The sequence below is a fragment of the Manihot esculenta genome, chromosome 16 (genome assembly GCF_001659605.2).
Source record: "Manihot esculenta cultivar AM560-2 chromosome 16, M.esculenta_v8, whole genome shotgun sequence".
NCBI classification, from domain to species: domain Eukaryota; kingdom Viridiplantae; phylum Streptophyta; class Magnoliopsida; order Malpighiales; family Euphorbiaceae; genus Manihot; species Manihot esculenta.
The window spans coordinates 31242774-31264465 of NC_035176.2; the positions used below are offsets into that span (position 1 = coordinate 31242774).

The 21692-nt window shown below is 32.8% G+C and overlaps 4 protein-coding genes across 7 annotated transcripts; 2 read left to right on the forward strand and 2 right to left on the reverse strand.

Annotated features, from left to right (window-relative positions):
* The first annotated feature begins 968 nt into the window (after positions 1-968).
* Positions 969-6657, forward strand: LOC110603687 (NAC domain-containing protein 75). 4 transcript variants are annotated; one of them, XM_021741518.2, is made up of 7 exons: positions 969-1052; positions 2219-2445; positions 2718-2895; positions 3159-3721; positions 4215-4502; positions 5007-5138; positions 5971-6657. In XM_021741518.2, the coding sequence occupies exons 2-7, from the start codon at positions 2323-2325 to the stop codon at positions 6058-6060; spliced, it is 1374 nt and encodes a 457-aa protein (XP_021597210.1). In that variant the 5' UTR covers positions 969-1052; positions 2219-2322; the 3' UTR covers positions 6061-6657. The 4 variants fall into 4 exon arrangements, with proteins under 4 accessions (XP_021597210.1, XP_021597214.1, XP_021597212.1 ...); XM_021741520.2 differs by lacking the exon at positions 969-1052 and having other exon boundaries at positions 1090-2445; positions 5016-5138; XM_021741519.2 differs by lacking the exon at positions 969-1052 and having other exon boundaries at positions 1091-2445; positions 5013-5138.
* A 4148-nt stretch (positions 6658-10805) lies between these two features.
* LOC110603689 (phosphatidylglycerophosphate phosphatase PTPMT2) lies at positions 10806-13932 on the reverse strand. The gene is made up of 6 exons (XM_021741524.2): positions 13392-13932; positions 12895-13017; positions 12360-12453; positions 12174-12256; positions 11942-12031; positions 10806-11428 (listed from the first exon to the last, which is right to left on the reverse strand). Exons 1-6 carry the CDS (start codon positions 13590-13592, stop codon positions 11168-11170), a joined length of 852 nt encoding a protein of 283 aa, XP_021597216.1. The 5' UTR covers positions 13593-13932; the 3' UTR covers positions 10806-11167.
* A 3921-nt stretch (positions 13933-17853) lies between these two features.
* Positions 17854-19346, forward strand: LOC110604134 (leucine-rich repeat extensin-like protein 4). Its single transcript, XM_021742245.2, has one exon. It carries the CDS (start codon positions 17943-17945, stop codon positions 19188-19190), a length of 1248 nt encoding a protein of 415 aa, XP_021597937.1. The 5' UTR covers positions 17854-17942; the 3' UTR covers positions 19191-19346.
* Positions 19347-19548: 202 nt separating this feature from the next.
* LOC110604135 (acid phosphatase 1) lies at positions 19549-21344 on the reverse strand. Its single transcript, XM_021742246.2, has 3 exons — positions 20814-21344; positions 20011-20220; positions 19549-19849 (listed from the first exon to the last, which is right to left on the reverse strand). Exons 1-3 carry the CDS (start codon positions 21191-21193, stop codon positions 19672-19674), a joined length of 768 nt encoding a protein of 255 aa, XP_021597938.1. The 5' UTR covers positions 21194-21344; the 3' UTR covers positions 19549-19671.
* Between the last annotated feature and the right edge of the window lie 348 nt (positions 21345-21692).

The following is a 21692-nucleotide window of genomic DNA, read 5'->3' on the forward strand; positions in this document are numbered from 1 at the left end:
GAAATGTTTCGGTGCGCACGTGGATAGGTCTGCGAAATGACTGGTCAGCTATTTTTTCTCACGTCACATCATTGGACTAAATTTATTCCCATTGGACTTGGATTTGCAGTGGATCCGGCCTATGACTTGAATTTGCTGTGGATCCAGCCTATTCCGTACATCCGGATCAAAACTTAAGGTACTGGGTTGGTCTGTTCAAAGAGAGTTTGATGGATTTTAGGCCGACATTCTTCTCTTAGGTCTGGTCTCGCTCTAGATAGTAAAAACTCGATAGTTATTATATATATACATACATTAATTTTGTCCTTTCCTAAAATATATATACATATATTAATTTTATTTTTCCTTTATAAAAATAAAAAATAAAAAAAATAAAGAAATGAAAATGAGATAAAGGAGCAATGATAGGCATGAAAACATGATTTGTTTGGTCCCTTCATCATATAGTCTTGACTGCCCAAAAGAATGTTATAAACATGAATGCTAACAACACCATCATCTGATCCAAGATACTTTTGGGATACACAAAGATTTCTGTGATGCCCCCCTTTTCTATTTACTTCTTTTCTTTTTAAGCTCTTCTTCCACCTTCTGCCCTCCACAAGAAACAAAACAAGGTTTGCTTGCTTAGTGTTTAATGATAAATTTTAAATAATAAATAATTTTTTAATAATATTTTTTTAAAAAAAATATAAATGTTTAGAATATGAAAAATATATCTTAATAATGGATGGGTGAATAAAAAATATTATAATTAATTAATTAATTTTTTTAAAAATAAATGGGTGTGTCATTTTCTGCTTGAAGTTCCATCGAATTTTTTTTTTTTTTTTTTTATAATATAACAGCATACACATATGTTTGCCTTTATAAATATGATTTTATAATAGTTTTGATAAGAAGGGGTGGTGGTGGTCCATCAAGTACACTGCTCATTTGCCTTGTATATCAAGCAACCCGTAATTCCTCTCTCTCTCTCTCTCTCTCTCTCTCTCTCTCTGCAACATTCATGGCCAAAAGAATAATGAACAGCACTCCAGCTCCAAACCCATGTGAGTTCCTAGCATCTTTTCTTTTATATCCCTCTACCTATCTTCCTATTTCGCCATATTCATAATCTCTTCCCTTTCTCTCAAAAAAATAATAATAAAATAGCTTTACTGTTTTAACGATAATCTCTTCTGCCCAAGAAAATTTAACAACTTAACTGTGAGTGAGCTCAAAGTTTACTGCCTCGTATATATATACATACACAGACTTGAGAAAGTTTTTCATCCAGCAAACCTTTACCCATCAAAATAATATTAATTTGTTATTTATTTTTTCCTTTTTTGATTAAATTAATAAATAATTTTATCAAGGATATGGGGTTTCTTCTTGATATATGCTTTTGAATGTGTGCCCTTAAGTAACAGCTGTGAAGGCCGTTTCTTGCCTTTTGCTTTAGTAGTCAATAGGCCCTCAAAACAAAGAGGGTTGTGGCTGTGGCTGTAAGTGTGTGGGAGAGAGAAGCCTTCTGCTTTAGGAAAACCAGCTGTTTTTTTTTTTTTCCTTTTCTTTCTATCCTGTTTTCTCTTTCTTTATCTCTCTATATCTTTGCTTTCTCTCACATAAACCGCTTACATGCGCTTCTTAAATTTGCAAAGGATTAAAGTTGGATGTCTAGGCTTGAGTGTAGCTTTTCCTTTTTCTCCCCTTAGCTTCAGTTAAAGTTAGAGATTAGAGAGAGGGATTTCTGGTGTTTTCCATGGTTAAAGCAGGTTTTATAGCTAAATCCTGTTGTGACAGTTTCCTTTTTTCCTCCTCCTTGTTCTAGCTTCTCTCTTCTATCGATCCCTTCCGCGATCTTTTTCTCTTTTTCCTTGCGGTTTATATTTTTTGTTTTTCTTTTTCCTGCAGTTTTGGTCCGATTTCTCATCTGGGTATTGCTTAATTTTTTCGGTCGAGCTTAGCTTTGTTCATGTGTAAACTACATATTTATAGATATCCATGGTTCTTTGTTTTTGATTTCTTGTTTTCTTGTTTGAATCATCTCTAAGTGTTTGCGGCTTGTTTCTTTGATACCCATCTCAAAGCACACTCAAAAATTCATATATTTTATGCATATTTTGGATTCTTGTTGTCAAAGGTCTAATCCAATATATCCGCATCATCTAGTGCGTTCTTCCTTAGTTCATACATGATCAGATCTCCAATACATGATTTCTGGTATATATAGATAGCCAACAGGGATATGAGTGGGAAGCTGCTGTATAAAGTTGATAACTTGGTAGAAGATTTCAAGACTTTGCGAGTAAGAAGCAGATAGCATCAGCTGCAGCGATGAGTAAGAGTAATTTGAGCTCCATCAGCAGCTCTGATCTCATCGATGCGAAGCTTGAAGAGCATCAGCTGTGTGGATCCAAGCAGTGCCCTGGTTGTGGACACAAGCTTGAAGGAAAGCCGGTACGGAAATAATAATCCCTAATAATATTCTTAGCTTCAAATAGATTTTGAACAAAAGAAGAATATTGCAAAGCAAAAAATAAGAATTATGCTTCATGTTTTATTCCGAGTCTTTCTTCTTTCTTTCTTTTTTTTTTTTTTTTTCCTTTCTTCGAAGCTTTGCTTTCTCGTCTCTCGCACTCTCCGTTCCATCTTTTCTTAAGAGGGATGGATTTATTTATATCTATTAAATTCAACTTTCATTTTAACTTGGAGTTTAATGGAGTTTGTAGGATTGGTTAGGTCTACCAGCTGGTGTGAAATTTGATCCAACAGACCAAGAACTGATAGAACACCTTGAAGCGAAAGTTGAAGCCAAAGACATGAAGTCTCATCCTTTGATAGATGAGTTCATCCCCACTATTGAAGGAGAAGATGGGATTTGTTATACTCATCCTGAGAAACTCCCAGGTCAAAATTTTCAATATTGTTCATCTCCTCTCTCTCTCTCTCTCGTCGCTGTTCAATCTTGTTAGGTTTTACTGTTTCATATTCTGAGTTTTTTTTTTAAAAAAAAGAAATAGAGAAGACAAGAAGAAACTGAAACTCATCAATGATATATTTTCAGGGTTTTGTTATGACTTTTGAAGAAAAACTATTTGTGTCACAGTTTGTTGCACCTAAGTGAGACTAACTTTGATTATGGTAAAAATTTCTTCACATTTTTCTTGCAGGAGTTACAAGAGATGGCTTGAGCAGGCATTTCTTCCATAGACCTTCCAAGGCTTACACAACTGGAACAAGAAAGAGAAGAAAAATTCAAACCGAATGCGACTTGCAAGGCGGAGAGACAAGATGGCATAAAACAGGCAAGACAAGGCCAGTCATGGTGAATGGCAAACAAAAAGGATGCAAGAAAATCTTAGTCCTCTATACAAATTTTGGTAAAAATCGAAAGCCTGAAAAAACTAATTGGGTCATGCACCAATACCACCTTGGTCAGAATGAGGAAGAAAAAGAAGGAGAACTTGTGGTTTCAAAGATCTTTTATCAAACACAACCAAGGCAATGCAATTGGACTGATAGGAGTGCAACTACTGGTGAAGGGAGCAGTGATCCCAATGGCAGGAGAGACAGTGGCAGTGGGAGCTGCTCTTCTAAAGAAATAATTCCACACAGAGATGAAATAACTGGAGCTGGAGTTGCTGCTGCACTATCAACTTACAGTGCCATGGATATCCAACAACTAAAATCGGATCATTTTGGGTTTCCTCCCTTCAGGAAAAGCTTTGATGAGGTAACATTTTTATTCATATATCCAATTCTCATGCATCTTCTTCTTCTTCTTCTCGCTCATCCAACAACCATTGGACAAAAGAATAAATCCATACTAGATGAACATAACCTTCTTCCACTTAGAAATATTAATATTCAAGTTTTCGGTTTCAGCATTATGCTTTCAGTCATATATGACAAAATATAAAATTAAAGGAACGAATTGAAAAAGATTTCAGGGTTAAACACCTTTCTCAAATTCATTGCTTGCAAATTCAGCATGAAAAACTCTATGGACCTCACTTGATTATCTTTGTCAGCTAACAAATTGAACTTTCTTTTACTTCCCAAAAAGCGGTAACTCGTAAGTAACATTAAGATGGAACCAATATTCAAAATTGATAGAAACACACAAAGACTTGAAAAAGAACTAATCAAAGCTAAATTAAATCAAGGGGGTCTGAAAATTGACTGGCTAGCAAACTACTGCTTCATGGAGGATGTGTCCATTTCAGGTGGCGATCGGAGAAGCTTCAACGGCAAGGGAGACCCCAGTATCTGGCACATGTGATGAGATTCGGGAGCACCATCAGAGGCCACATCATATGGCCCATGATCATCATCAACAACAGCCGCAACACCACCATATACACCATCAGATTGCTACCACAGCCTTCCACATCACCAGGCCTTCACATCCCATCTCCGCCATCATCTCTCCACCACCTCTCCATCACACATCCATCATTCTTGAAGAGGACCCCTACCATGTCTCAAGATTAATGCTTCAAAACGAAATCCAGGTAATTTACTCAGCTAACCCCATTTCCTCCAATACTTCCAATATGTATATATTTTTTTCATGAGCAAGGATTTTATTTACGAAATAAAAGTATAACATTAGTTGGCTGCTCTTCATAAAGGGTGGTGGCAGTGTTAAAAAAAAAAAAAAAAACAACCTACCAAGTCAGAAGAGTTTGACCTAGTGCGAGAATGTTAGAGAGGTTGGTGGCCTGATGACGGTGAATTCAGCTGCCGACAACCTCTATCTCTCTTTCTCTCTCTACATGCCCATAATAAAGTGACACTTGAGTTATTTATTCATTTATTTTATTATTTTTGGAACTTAGCGTTTCATGCACCCAAGTTCAACTGAGGCTGGCTCGTTCCTTGTGACTCAGTGCTGCTTTATTTGTCAGCTAAATTAGGCACAATAAACTTTCCTTTCACTTTTAAAGACGTTATGATTGAGATTTAGTAATTTTTTTTTGTTAGTATCTTTTGAATGAATGAATGAATGCATGCAGCAACAGCAGCAGCAGCAGCAGCAACACCACCACCAACAACAGCAACAGCAGCAGCATCATAAACTGGGAGGAAGGTCTGCAACTGGTCTAGAAGAACTCATTATGAGTTGTACCTCCACTGATATTAAAGAAGTGAGTATGAACTTTTTGACCCTGAAATCCATGAGCTCTTGTTTGTTATAATTCCAACTAAGAAGCCAGGAAAAGAAAGATAAGAAAAGGAGAGGAAGGAGTAAAAAGAAGAAAAGAAAGAAAAAACAAGTTTCTTTATTATAATATTATTTTAAATTAAAGATACAAGCAAGAAACCTTTTCTTTTTTCTCTTTATCTCCTTTATTTTTCTTTTTTATTTTCATGTTTAATTTTTGGAACTTCTATTATGATGTATACAGTATTAGTAAAGAATTAAAGAACCTATCATGTATCGACTGGTGAGCAAACTTTTGTTACCACACTGGAAAGAGGGCATGATTTTGAAGAATTAGAAAAGCAATATAACTAAGTTAATTTCTTGCATTTCAATCTTTGAACATAAACAGTTAGAATCTTTCTTTCTTTTCCTTTATTTTTGTAACAATAAAAATAGAAAAACTAAAGGTGAAACTTTTAATTCCTCAGTTTTTTGTATGAATTAGTTGCTAATTGCACCATAAACCCATTTTTTTTTCCATCATAATAATTGTAATTATGTGACAATTAACAGGATTAAGCATCATTATGAAAAAAGAAGTTTCCAAATATATGTTCTTTATTTTTCTCAAAGGTAGATGATAGCAACATGAAAACTTTTATCATGCGTGTCCTCCCAAGGAAAGCACAGTATCAGACAATCTGATTGTGGAGGAAAATCAAAAGGAAAAAAGAGGCAACTTCATTGGTTTGTTTGTTTTTCTTAGGTGAAAAACCATCTGTTTTAATCCCTAACCCTAATTTTCACATGCTTTGCACTTTTCTTTGTTGCAGGAGTCATCCATTGCAAACCCACAAGAGGCTGAATGGTTGAAGTATTCTTCCTTCTGGCCAGACCCTGACAACCAGGATCATCATGGATAGGAGCAAAAATAATAGAGAATAAACAAAAACCCTACAGACAACATCATTAGCATCATCATTAGTACTTGTGGCCTCCCATGTTCTTTTCAAGATGAGGCCAAGGAACCATCTATATGGTTTTCTCTTTTTCCTTCTTTTTTCACTTGCGGGGGGGGACCTGCGGCTAAGGTTCTAAACATCTAATGGTCTCAACTGAACTAACTGTACAACAGTCCAAGTTGGAAAGAAAGAAGAAAGAACAAAAGGAAAAAGAAAGAAAAACAAAGAAAAAGAGAAGAAACCAAGAAAGGCTGCTCTCTACTGACAAATAGAAGGAGAAACAAAGACCAGAGGAAAATCTTCGTGCATGAAAATCATCACCATTATCATTACCATATCATCTTTAAGCTTATATTATTATTATTATTTTATTATTTTAAGACATCTGTATAAGTTCTTTTATTGTCCTTTGATAAGAAAAATACCAAATAGTTTGTGCAAATTGCAGGAGAAAAACTTTCTTGATTTGTTGTGCTTAGTCAGTTTTTAGTCAAATACGAATAGGGATTTATATGATTTCTCTTTCTGATAATGAAAAAAATAGAATTGTTTATGCCATTGCTGCGTTACATTATATAATTATCATTATAAAAGAAATAAATTTATAAACGAATAAATTTATTTATAAATTATAAAATTTTATTTGTAATTTTCACTTTGTTTAAACTTATTTATAAATTTTTTTAAACGAAAAATATTACAAATAAAATATTCTTCATTTGGGAATTTCACATACAAAAACGAATTTCACTTACTCATAATATCACCGGCCACCTCCAAGAGAAGAAACTGCAACCAGACAAAACCAAAGGAGTGGTATCAGATACACAAGTCTATTCTTAGGCCATCACCAACAAATTAAAGTAATTAAATTGAATAATTTTGGACATAATAATAGAATTTCTCCTTTTAAAAAGTATGGAGTTTATGTAATAGCGGGTTAAAATAATTGACTTAAATATTTTTTATAATTATTTTTTATTTAACTCAAAATAATTAATTTATTTATTTAATTCAAAATATATGTAATTTCTATCTTCCCTAATCTCATGTAGGATTTACTTAATCTTGCAACGTAAACTATGTTGTGTATGTTGAATTTTTATGACAATTTTTTAGTGTTTTGAATAATTTTACATTATCTCACAAATAGTTTTTTTTCATGTCTGTTAATTTTAGATAATTTTTTAATAAGAATAATTTTAATATCAATCGTAACGCATCAGCAAAAACGGATTTAAATAGGCTTACTTATATTTTTTTTTTATAACTTCATGGGATTTCACAATTCGAAATTTCTATCTAACTCTATATTAGAAATAATAGAATATTTTAGTACAAGAACCTATACACATAGGTCTGTGTTTATCTACCTTTCAAATTCAATAAGTATTAGCATAGAAAAATATGTTGTGTTAGAAAAATAAAATTGTTCTCTGTTGAGACAACCTTTAACATTAAGTAGACAAGATTTTGAGCGATAATCGTAACTTTTTGTTTTACCTATATGTTTACAGATGCATATATAAATTAACATAAATAGAATATGACATGCATCAATTTGATTAAAAATATTTCTTTTTTATGATGCCTGAACCTTCTTTAAGCAAACTAATGAAAATGATTTTGCAGCAATTGTAATTTGAATTATATGTATCTTAGCAAATTGCAAAGTAAAGCAAATATACTCTAGATGGTTAAAAAGAATTTCTAGTTTGATATCTCGTCCCCATCCCATGTCATCTCTTGATTATACTATGACAGCAAATGGGAAAATGCCATCGGGTCATAATTTCATTTCCATTTTTTTTCTACAAACTTCACCATCATGGGTGATTTTTCATTAAAGAAATTTCTCACTCTCTTAAAAAGCAGGCAGACTTATTGGTTTCCTCTTGTGGGTAGCTGTTAAAAAATATTTATTCAGACAAGGAATAAGGGAATTTGAGGAGCTATAGGACGAGTTGGCTGAGGTAGAAATAATTGAAAAATACGGAATCTTTTGTATAGCAGCAACAGAAATAAGATTTTAAGTGAGAGTCCCTTTTGTTTTAAGTTAACTGGGAAACTTCTTTTGCTGCTTTATTCTATTCCATATTGGAGCTTTTGTGCAGTATTTTATAGAGTAAAATATGTGCTTATCTCTTGAGAAGGAGATAGAGAAAGAGAGAATAACGTGCATGAATCTTTTTCTTTCATGGGGACGTGCATGAAATAAAGTTAAAATCAACATGAAGCCTAGGCAATTTCATCGTAGTTTCTAAAGGGAATAAAGATGGAACAAAACAAGAATAACCTTTAAATTTGAAATGACCCATCCCACTTTATTATAAATAATACAAAATTTCTTTATTAGCTAATTATCATTAATTAATTAGTGTAATTTTGTTATTACAATTGAGGCCGATTCGCTAGAGAATCCAAGCAAAGATGGTCTGCTGCTAAATATTTTGTTAAAATCAACAAATTAAAAGAAGAAGATCCTACCGAGAAGGTGGGGATTTATATATATATATATATAAAATAGAATGGAGATGGGAGAAGTGTCTCTTTCCACATGCAATTTACAAAAATTAAAAAAAAAAAAAGGAAGGAAATGTCTTGTTCAACCTAAAAAGGTGATATTCAATTATTTCGCTTTATAGAAGATTTTGGTTGCTTTTAAAGGGAGATAGTATTAGCAAATTTCTATGGGAGTATGTATAGATTTGGTCCCATAAAGAAGTTGCAGGAAGAATTGTTGTAGTGCAATGAGGAATATCACAACATGGGCATCCCAACTTTTTGTGATTCTTCATCGAGGATAGGGCTCAGATCAGCTCATATAGCCTCAGCCTCAGCCTCAGCCTCAACCCTCGTCCTCATCAGCTGCTGCTTTCTATAAAGTACAGTACAGCACAGCCCACTTCTTCATGTGTTAGCTACTTCACCACCACTTCTTCTTCTTCATTAATTGTGAATCACTTTCTATCTATTTGTACTTCAAACTTTGCTCAGATTTCGGTTTCTTTAACTTTTTCAAGTGGAGTTCTTGATAGTGAAACTCAACCCTAAACTCTATATCTTCCTACTCAGAAATTGACCATTTTTGCTTCCATGTCTTGTCTTCTACTGAGAAATTACTTACCAGTAGGGACTCCTTTGTCTTCTTTTAAAAATACTTTATACTTTTATGTAATTTTCTCCAGTACTGGCTACTATATGTATACATCAGCAAGGAAGCTGCTGAAGTGTGAATGAAATTTGGCTGATTGTAATACCATACTTAAATCAAAATATTTTCATTTACTAATTATATATACGTTTTTAATTGAACTTATATAACTTTTAATATAAATATTAATTTAATAAAATTATCAAATTGAATTATTTAGAATAAAAATTATAAAATTTACTATAATTTTCTTTACTCTCTTCAGTTTCTTCCCTTTTCAAACAAGAGAATAACTTTGTTTTCATTCCTATCTTATCTACTTTCATTTTAAGGGAAAAATATTCTCTATTTTCTACTAAATTATTTTAGAAGCTCCTCAAAGTGGTGAATTGCTCGAGAGATGACTTCCTGACATGGAGGCTGCTGTGATTGAAGACATGGAAAATGGGAAAAATCAATTACAAAATAATAAATTAATTAATTAAAATGATTTTGTTTAATTTTTCAACTTAATTTCTTAATTATTTTGGTTTAAAAATTATTTTTTTTAAAAGAAGATTAATTTTCAACCTAGTTAATTTTATTTAAAAGAAAACTGAACCATTGATTTTTTTTTTTTTTGTATTTCATTATGTTGATTTTATGGGCTTTTACAGTTTCGTTGGTTTTATAGGTTTTTATGATCTGTTAATATGTGGGCTTCACTGAAAGCCAATGTGTAATTTATGGGACTAGGCCCAAAAAATATAAATATGCAAATTAAAATAGTCTAAAAATTACAAACCAATAAACCAAATTGGATTTTTTGGATAATTCGACTCTATGCATTTTAAAGATTTTTATTCCAATCCGATTCGATTAATATTTATTTTAATTTTAATTGTTTCATTTTATTTGATTAAAACTAAATTAAGTGACTGCATATTCTTAAGCTATAGGATAAAAGCTTCAAGTTCAAATTGATAATTTTAGTTTAAGATCTAGAAGAATGAAGATGGAGGTGTACATTTATTTTTAATTTCAATGACTATTATATGAAATAATTTAATTTAATTTAATCATTAAATCTTTCTATTTTAAGAATGACCCAAATTTAGCTTCAAATATACAAAAAAAAAATGATTGAGTTGTCCATCTCATAATTTTTATTTTTATTTTTTTAAAATTATTATTTTATTTTTTAAATAATATTAATATATAAACTTTTAATTTTATTTTATTTTTAAAATAATTTTTTATTAATTATTAAAACATCTCTGAGTATTTAATAAAATTTTATGAAACCGATCAAATATTTTTTAAATATTAAACGACATAGGCAGAAAACAACCTGTATACTCATTACCCAACATCCCATGAATAAATGATTCTCTAAAATATTTTTTTTGGTAGGGAGTTTATTTAAGGAAGGTGTGATTTTTGAAGGTTTTAAAATCTCCAAAATCGTCAAATATTGGATTGAGAAGGATTTAAAACGCTTACCTTCCCTTACCTCATTTTCACCCATCCCAACATATTGGAAGAGACTTTCTCAGTTGTGTAACACTTGGAATTACATATGTAACAAATGATCCATTTGAAAATAATTCCATACATTCTGCATCAACTTTTTCTTCATATGGATCAAACTCACTTGCAGTAAATTTCTCAGTTCTTACAGAGAACCAGGTTACAAATCACAAATGACTATAAAGAGTTTATATAAAAAGAAAAAAATGATAGAAGTGTCATGTACAACAGTTGCAAATTATTCCTCTACTGGCTACTGCTTGCACTTCGATTTATGCAACATTAAAGAACTTTTCCACTATCATTTCTGTTCAATTAGGGTTAATGCGAAAACTCCATACTTATTTCATGAAGCTTTTGTTTACAGCAAGACAACCTCACAACATTCATGAAGGATTCTGGGGCTCAGCAAGCACGTGCCTCAGGCAACCGACTTGTAACAGGTCCCGATACACCAGAAACTTTCAAGGAAGCAAAGAGACAAGATAACATAGCCATCATGGGCCTGCCCTTGATTTTAGGCACAACTGCCAGTTCCTTATGGACAGTTTCATCATCACATGCGCTATGATATCCTTCTAGATCTGCTTTGGTTATCAGAACTGCATCCCCGGAGGGAGACTGCGCAGTCGGAGGTAGTCGGCGCCGGCTGTATTCTTGGACAGCCTGCTTATTATTATTGCAAACAAGCAATAAAAAGGCAAAGATAGTGAAGCGAGGTCATAAAAAGAAAATCTAGAAGAACCAGTTACCTTGAAATATACATCCATTTTTAGGGTAAAACTATTTCACCTGTGCTATTACATGCAAATGTAACTAAAAGAACTAATTATTCCCTTATACCAGTGATACCACAGGTACAACTACCTCATTTGTCAGAAAATATAGCACGGATAGTCTAATGTATCAAATGGTTATTGAAAGAATTGCAAGTAATAATCTCATTTCTCAAAAAGAATCCCAAAATCACATGGACTGGCTTCAAATGGCTCAATTAAAAGGTGCAGGTAGATCTCATTAGAATGAGATGGCAGAACCTGCAACGCCATCATGACAAGCATTTTCAAACCTCAAACTTTGTACAAAGGGGAAGGACCTAATGGGAATTTTTTGTTTAACTTCTGATGAAATAATTTACATTGCTCCAAAAAATGAGTACGAAGAGATCTTATCAATTACCTTCCACTGTGATGGAGCAAGCAACACCCTAGGTCTTCTAGCGCGCACATATTCTAGAGCAGTTGTTGGTGTCATGTGCTTATACTTTACCTGCAACATGCAGTGAACTCGATCTGATAATTTCATCAATCAGACAATGCCAAAATTGGAAAAACAAGTAAATCTATAGATATCGATTGCTGAAGAAAAATGTTAGTGTATCAACCCCCTGATTTGTAGGGATGAAACATACCAAATAACAAAGCACGATAGTTGTACTCCTTCCTCGTCCAGCTTTACAGTGAACATATGTAGTTCTACCACAGGATGCATTCTCTATAACCAGGAAGGAGAAAAACAGAATCGATCTCCCTTGTCAATAAGAGACAAGAAGGTAAAAGTACACAAGGCAGGCATAGACCAGCAGATAATTATTCACCGTGAATGAAGTCCACAGCTCGGCTGATATCCACAAAAGAAGGAGCAAAGAGATAATCTCTCGTGGGAATTACAAGGTGTTCAATGCCATGGGCCTGTAAAACATGAGATATGAACGTAACTAGTAATTCAACTAAAACTTCAGCCATATCAAATTACAACTACTAACTGAATTCAGGCCAAACTTTCTATTAGCTGATAGATTTTGGAAGGCAACTTTGAACCAGAACATGCCAACTTCCTTCAAATTGTTTTGCATAGTTTATACATAGTGAAAAACAGATCGCCATCAAATTAAGATTAAGACACAAAAACGACCAGTAAAAGAAGACAGCCATTTTTTAACTTTGTAGTAACAAACCAATCAGACCTCTATCGAGTCAAAAAGCCTGAGGGAAAATATAAAGCTCTATCTTCATTTCTATGAAAGGAAATTGCATGAAATTAAAAAAAGGACAAGTTAATAAATTGCTGGTTAACAATTTAGCTTAAAAAAGCCAACACATAAGAAGCATTTAATATAGAATATAACCCACATGATACAGGGATGAGGAAACCAAAGTTTCATAAGGCTCATTGAGAGTAATGACGCCACCAACACCAAGCTGCTTCAACCGCGGAACATCCTTAGGAAATGGAACCGCACCCAGTAAAAGGTACTGCAAAACATAGCCATCAAAAGTCATACAAACACTACAATAAGGCATAAACAAGAGATTACTGTCTCACCATACTGGCAATAATAAGTTCTCTAAAATGGATTGCGGGAAAAGCAATTAAGAAACTAGTCAAACGGATAACAAGATCATTGGAGTTAATACCCAATAGATCACATAGTCGTATCCAGCTCAAGCTCGAGTAATATATCCCCATCGAACATCCAGAATAATAAATATTCGTTATCCAAATAAATTCTCTTCACAAATTAATGGAACTCTGTTATCTTACGCATAAATTCTTGCATTTTCTCAGCTAGCAAACAAAATATATAAAAATAGAAGGATGGATTTATTAATTTGATAAAAAAAAACACCTGGTCAACTTCGTCCCACCATCGGAACTCGGCTTGGATTTTGTTCCTAAACACATTATACAGAAGGGTCGGGTAAAACAGGATCCGAGCACCGGCTCCCACCAGCGCCCTCTTCGCGTCCACCTTCACCAGCTGCTTTGCATCAACGCTGTCGTTTTGACCTAGATCGCATTCTAAATCCTCCAAGTCCTCGATCTTCATCGCAGCCAAAAAACCAAATACCGAAGTTTCACAAATTAAGATCGAATATACATGTAAAATTCACAAAGTTGAACAGGAGAATAGCATTCTGTTTTCCTGTCAAGTGCAGGATTGAAAGATAAGGGCATGGATGGATGGAGATGAAAATTTCATGGGTAGGACATGTAAATAGAGGAATTCCAAGGGACTGGTTTGCTAAATTCGAGTGGGGGAAGATAGTAGGAGTAGCTAAACCGGGAAAAGTGATGATGCGCCAAAAAATGAATATCATATATGGTTAAACGGTGTTAGAAACCGAAATTAATTAATAGTATACCAAAATTGCCCTTCTCAACGGCGTTTTATTGCGATTCACCCACTTCAAGATTCGCTCTCGAGGCTTCAGGTGAGCCCCTTTCTCTTTTTCTTTACCCTTTTTTTATATGAGAGGCCGGAAGCTTTGACAGTTGGGGAGATGGAACGTTATCTTCTATGGTTTTCTTTTATTTCTTTTTTTTTCTCGTCGAGAAATTATTTATTTTAAAAAAAAAATTATTTAATTTTTATATTATAAAAAAATTAATTAATTAATCAATAATTTTATAAAATATATTAAAATATTCATAAAATGCGAAAAATTATCTCATTTTGATTTGTATCCTTAAACTGCCTTTATAGAAAGTAGAGCATTACTTATCTAAATGAGTTTTGATAAGTTATAGTTTCTTATTTAAATTTAATAAAATTTATCCATTTATTCTTTAATATGTTACCTTTTATATTATATTATGAATATTAGATTTTTATAATTTAAAAACAAAATTAATTTATGCCTTATTTTCCAAAAAGTGAATTCTTAGAAATGTACTTTCCCTTTAAAAAATAGGCATTGTAAATCAAACATGATTTATATAAAGTTTATCTTTAATTACATTAACTAAATTTCCAAAAAGTGAATTATTGTCACTGATGAATCTTTTAACTTTATAACTTCATTTTGGTTTAATATATTAAATTTTAAAAAAATCCCTTGGAGGAGGAATCCAGCTAAATAATAATAATATGATTTAAGAAGTAAGAGCATCAAATTAAAATAAAATTAAGAGATTGTCGTGAAAGAATATTAATCGCAGCTTACCCAATTTCGATACAGCAAGTCCAGGCCCGTGTTTGTGCCCATGGAACATGATATACTTCTCAAAAAGTTATTATAATAGTGCAAATGGGATAAGGAAATGTTTTGCTCTTTTTGAAAAATTTGATTTTCTTTAATTCACTTATTCTTAATTAAATTAGGGTTTACAGTAGTTATTGTTTATTAATTTATTTTCAAAATTAATTTTCTCTCCAATGATTTTTTAAAATGTATTTTTAAAATCGAGTTAATGTATTAAAAATAAATAATATTAAATTACTCTCCAATGCCATCAAAGCATGGCTAATAAAAATGGGAAATACTTAGATTTGGTCCATCACAGACCAAGAGATTTTCAAGATATAATCAAGTGAGTTTCATAAAAAAAATAAATTAGACCTATTTTGATATTTTTTAAATTTATAATGGATCAATCTATTAAAATTTTTTTAATAAAAATAGATAACTTCTATTTTCACAAACTTAATTAATTTTGATGATGAGATCCAAAAAATAGGGTTCTACAATGGTTTAATAAGCTTGTCATGAAAAGAGGGTGTTCTCCTCCTTTTATTCTTTTCTTTTTATCTGCTAGTGATGTTTAAATGTCTCGTCATTATTGGGTCACATGTCTCTGACATACGGATACGTACGTACTAAAATATCAGGCGTCTATTCCATATTGAACGGCCATTTAATCCCTCCTGGCGCGCATGCGAACGGACCTGCTAGGTAAACGGGCTGGTTATTCTTCCTCCTCATGACTGGGCTGGAGTTGAAGAAACTGAGGTCCAAAGGAGGTCATGTCTTAAGGCTGAATGGTCTGGACCGGTCCATTTAAGAGGTTTAGCGACTCTCGAATTAGTGCTGTCATCATGAGCCCGGCCTCTTAACGAGGTGGAGAAACCCAGCATCCATCAAATTTTATTAGAATATTGAAATAAAACTATTCGGCATGATTTTAGCCATTAATATTTTCACTTTTATTAGTATTATAAAATAATATACAGAAAGTTGATTTCTCTGATTTTAGAAAGTTTCATTATCGTTAATATTGGTAATTTGGACCGAAATTACACTTCTGATGAATTCCACTTCCATGAATTGTAGATATGCTATGAAGCTCTGTCGTGTCTTCTCCTTATTGTCTTGGAAAGTTTTTTAGTCTAGTTAATAGCCTTCTAATTAGTTGTATAATCATTTCATGCTTGAAGTGGGTAACGCATAATGAATTTACATTGTGGCCAAGTCTAAAATTGCAACTAGGCAACAACTTGGCAGGAGTGCCACTTAAAGTGTGGCACTTGAATAAGGAAGAAGCAATTTGATTGCATTTATTTTGGGTAGGTGAGTGAAAATGGAGAGAATTGGATAGCTAGCTGCCATCCAATACAGAAGCTCAAAGTTGGATACTTGCATGCTTTTGCTTTAATCCGTATACTCCCATGAGCCATACTCCAATCATCACTAGGGAGACATTGCATGTTACTTGCATAATGTTTACCAATTTTGTATTTGGATACTCCTCAACATTATAATTCTTTGACTTGCCCACTTAAACATTTTTTTTAATAAATTTTATAAAATAAAATCTTCATTTATTTCATAATAAATTTTAGTGTAGGGGCAAAAGTCAAAAAAACAATGCGAGCAATAAAGCTATTCAATTCTATGGTTCAGTGTAGGTAAATAATTAATCTTAATCTCACCTAACCTCTTCTTCCACCAAAAAAAAGATCAGATGCTTAAATGTGTTTACAGAAGAGAAATTTAAGAGGTAACGACAAAAAAACTATTTTTTTCTTACTTTTATAATTACATTTTATCATTCTTAACATATTTCATCAATTAAATCTCACACTTTTATATTTATTTAAATTACCTTGTCATTAAATTTTATGTTAGAAATTAATATGAATGCCATGTCACTTCACATATTATCACCACGTTACTCTACCATTAAATTTTACGTTATAAATTAATAAAATTATCATGTAACTTGATATATTATCATCACGTTAGTCTACTACAACGAAATTCAGAATATAATTAATTATAATTTAAAAAATTAAAATTTAATTGATAAATTTTTAAATTTTAAAATACAATTGAAAATTTTTTTAGAGATTTTTTTTTAAAATTAAAATTTATATATTATAAATATTTTAATTTTATCAATAATTTAGTATATTAATTTATTTTAATTTAATTCAAATTAACCTATGTCTTAATTTTTTTGAATCTGTACTAATTATTATTGTATTTTAAAAATCATATATAATTAATAATATATATTAATTATATTTAAGTGATGTAACAGAAAAATAAAATTATATTATAATTGGTTAGATCTATAAAAAAAAAAATACGAGATGGTGGTATGTGTTCATAATCATTCAAACGTTTAAATTATATGTTGAAAACGCTCTAGTCATATATTAAAAACAGGGCTTATGTAATAAATTGATTAAAATTTTTGAATAAAATATAAAATTGATTTAAAATTATATTTTGCATAATTTATTTTTAGAATATAAAATAGTAAAATAATTATAACTATTTTTTTATTTCAACTATATTGTTAATTATTTTTTTTAAATTACAACAATAATTAGTGTGGTTTAATTTAAAATTAAATTAGATTAAAATTAATATACTAAATTATTGGTAAAATTAAAAAATTTATAATAATAATAATATAAATTATTTTTTTAATATTATAAATTTTAACTTTAAAAGAAATAATAAAAAATTTGTAATTACACTTTAAATTTTAAAAATTTATCAATTAAATTTTAATTTTTTAAATAGTAATTAATTATATTTTGAATTTTACTTACGTGGCATAATAATGTAAAGATGACGTGATTGATATAGTATAGTACTTTCTAAGAAAAAAATTTAATGGGTGTAATTGAAAAAATATAAAAATATAAGTTTAATCGGTGAAATATTAAAAAAATAGAGTATAATTATAAAAATGAAAAAGGATGGAGTTCTTTTGGTTGATTACCTCGAAATTTAATAATAAACACCAAACATGTAAATACACACAGGGAAAAAGGAAACCCAGAAATAGAAAAGCAGAAAAATAATAATAATAATAAAAATGCATTCAGCTCCAAAGCAATTGAGTAACCCCACACCATTTATATTCTTCAATGCTGTGACTTCTTTTAGCCAACATCTCAAGCAAACCCATCAAATAAACATCTCTGAAGCCTAAGCTAAAAATAATGGAGAAGAGCTGGATTCTGGCTTTTCTCCTTCTTTTCCAGTTCCAGGCATTGCCAAGAGGAGCAGCTGTTGGTGTTGGTGTGGGTGTTGGCATAGGCAATGTAGGTGGTGGCGGTGGTGGAGGAGTGTGGATTGGTGGTGGAATCAACGATCCACCATCATCTGGGTCTTCAATTTCAAACCTCAACAGTGCTTACACTGCTCTACAAGCTTGGAAATCAGCAATCACTGATGACCCATTAAAGATTTTGGACACTTGGGTTGGCACTGATGTGTGTTCTTATAAAGGAGTTTTTTGTGCAGTTCCTAGAGATGATGCTGGATTTGATAGCCCCTCTGATCCGGTTGTTGCAGGCATAGATCTCAACCATGGAAATCTCCAGGGGAATCTTGTCAAAGAACTCTCTCTCCTCACTGATATGACTCTCCTTCACCTGAACAGCAACAGATTTTCTGGCACAATTCCAGATTCTTTCAGAGAGCTCTCTTCTCTCCAGGAATTAGACCTCAGTAACAACAATTTTTCAGGTCGTTTCCCTGTTGTTACTTTGTACATTCCAAATCTCATTTACTTAGACCTTAGGTTCAACAGCTTTTCAGGACCCATCCCCGAAGATCTTTTCAACAAGAGACTAGATGCAATTTTTCTCAACAATAATCAATTTTCTAGTCAAATTCCTCAAAATATGGGTAACTCTCCTGCTTCTGTGATAAACTTGGCTAATAACAAGTTCACTGGAAGCATTCCAGCTAGCTTTGGTATGATGAGTTCTAAATTGAAGGAGATTTTGTTTCTGAATAATCAGTTAACAGGCTGCATTCCAGAAGGCGTTGGGCTCTTCACAGATATGGAAGTGTTGGATGTAAGCTACAATTCACTGATGGGTCATGTGCCAGACACAGTGTCTTGTCTCAGTGAGCTTGAGGTTCTGAATTTGGCACACAACAAGCTCTCTGGGGAAGTGCCTGATCTGGTTTGTTCACTGAAAAGCCTATTGAATTTGACTGTTGCTTATAATTTCTTGTCTGGGTTTAGCCAAGAATGTACCAAGTTGTTCATTAGAAATGCGGGTTTTGATTTCTCTCTGAATTGTATTCCTGGAGGAGTTATGCAAAGGCCTCAACCAGAGTGTTCGGGTGTACCAGGAGGAGGATTGAGTTGTCTCAGAATACCTTCTTCACAACCTCTTGTTTGTGGCTCACTTGGGGCAACAATAGATGTTAATCTAGGCCCATCATCCCCGTGAAAGTAGGAGACAAGAGTGTTTTTCTCTTCTTTTATTTTGTTTTCTTTTTTCTTTTTTTTTTTTTGAAAGAATGGAGACAGACTGTTTAGGTTTACCAATATTGTACAACAGGCTGGGGATGGTTGCGTCACTAATTAATAGCATTTATGATTTGCAGCTTTCTTCTTTTTTTTTTTCATTTATGAGGCATATCTGGGTTATAAATCAATCTTTCATGGATGAGAACACCCAGAAAACTGAATTCCTCATTGTTGAAATTTACATTGATTTGGAATAAGTTTTGGGCACTCTCCTCTTCTTAAATTTCCAGCTAGCTTTAATCAAACAAAAGCTAACAAGCTAAATGAGAGCCATGATGGGAACTCAAAAATTAATCTAAACTTATCATTAAGAAGAAAGTTACAAAAAAGCCACTTAGTCTAATAGCAAAACAACAGTGGCAAACAAGTGTCACCAAATTACAGCATTGTTCTGTGCTTTTTTATTGAATGTAATACATCGGATTAGGGAGTTTAAAGGACCTCTCTGACATTGCAAACCCCAACAAGTCACTCCATTGATCTCCTGAGTTACCATGTATTCTATAGCCTTCATTTACCAACTCCAATCTCTTTTGAGATTTGTACAGTGTAGCTGACTTGCCTTGATCCGAAGGTTCCCTGTATCATACATCATAAAATTGATCTTTACCCCAATGTTTCATCATATAAAGAAGGAACAGGTCCACAGAATGGAAAATGACTGCTCACATCTCTTATCATCAGATCATGCCTAAATGGAATGAGAGAGTTATCACAATCATAATGCATATTGTGCATACCTCAAAATTAGCCTTTCCCAATTGTTGTATCCTGCAAATAGAAGATTTTTTCCCGTGACATTCCTTTGATGTTCACTCCGCCCAGTCAATAAGAAAATTGTAAATCCCATCTGCTTTAACTCCTTGTACAAATTCATACTTGCTGATAAAGCAGGTGCTTGAGCTAATTCCACCCATTCGTCGAAAGCTGCTTCATCGAAGGGCTCTGACCTGTGTGCAAAAATGTACACTTGGTAACCTCGATCAACAAAACTGGGTACATGCATTTGTATCAATCGAGACAGCTTTGCTATTAATTTAATCTAGCAAAACAGGAAAAGACCTATAAAATCGAAATCTTCATAATCGAGAATCCAGTAGTAGGACCCGGAAAGAAAATTTAAAAATTAATATGACAAATGTCACATAATCTAATGCATGAACAACATTACAAAAGGCAGGTTGTTATTTACGCCAGCAAGAAGCAATTCACTTGAAGACAAAGCGTGAAGCCAAAATTACTACAAGGAGAAGGAATCCCAAAAGCAATTATAATCATACACCGAGAAATCCAGCTCTTTGTCCATCCCTTTTCAAGAAATGTTTAGGAAAATAGACTATCCAAAACCATGCTAGCTCTTAATGATCAGTACTATAAAGCCTTCTAATTGTCTAATTTCAATTGGTATAGCATCAGGTTAAATTCATCTAATCTAATCTAATTCACTGTTGGTCAGATGCACTAGGTAAAAGAATCCCTATCGAACAAAATCCCATTGGCTAAAATGGTCAGCATAATTCAACGGCTAAATTCTTTCACTTACCCGAATCCATGGAGCGCATAATAGGGGAGATTGGTAAGCAGAGTCTCATCAATATCAAAGATCCAAGCGTCCTTCCCATCGCCAGCAACCTTTACGGTTTTAGCAAAGGTAAGGGAATCGAAAGCCACGATCTCAGAATCAGAGAGGTAGCGGTCACCAATGGTGTACTGCTCCACGTAGCGCTGGCATCTGGAAGGAATCTTAATCCAGGATCCGGCGTTGTTGGTTTCTACTGAGAGTCTCCAGCTATCGCAATAGAGATCATCATCGACGCTGGAGGCTTTACGGTCGCTGGGGATACGGATGAGGGACTGGGAAATAGCGACGGAGAGGAGGCTGAGAAGGAGGAGGAGCGAAAGAAGGGACTGGGAGGCGGCCATTGAAGGAAAAGCGAGAAGACGATTGTTGGGTGGTAAGAAAGCTTTTCCTTTTGCCTCCCCACCAGACAGAGATGAGGAGAGAGGCCAATCGAAATCGAGGAACAATTTTGTCTCTCTACAGGCTTATTACAGCATTACAGTTTTGAATGGTTTGTAAAAATTCTAATTATTTATAACTCCTTTACTTAATATTTAAGTCTGAGAATTAGTTATTTTTGTAAATAATACTACACCATTTTCTAAAATTATTACACTTTTCTTGCAATGTGCACCACTTGCGCGAGTGAAATCGGGACAGCCTCATTGAATGCTGGCGGGTTGGCATATGGCCCCATGCATTAGATTATTTAGGGGTAAATTACATTAATTATCTCTAAATTTAAGGATACGTAATTATTGTTATTATGCGAATTTTAATTTATAATAGAAAATGTTTCCGACATTAATTTAAATTAATAAAATGTTTCAAATTACTCCCAAAAATAGAAAATGATTTGAT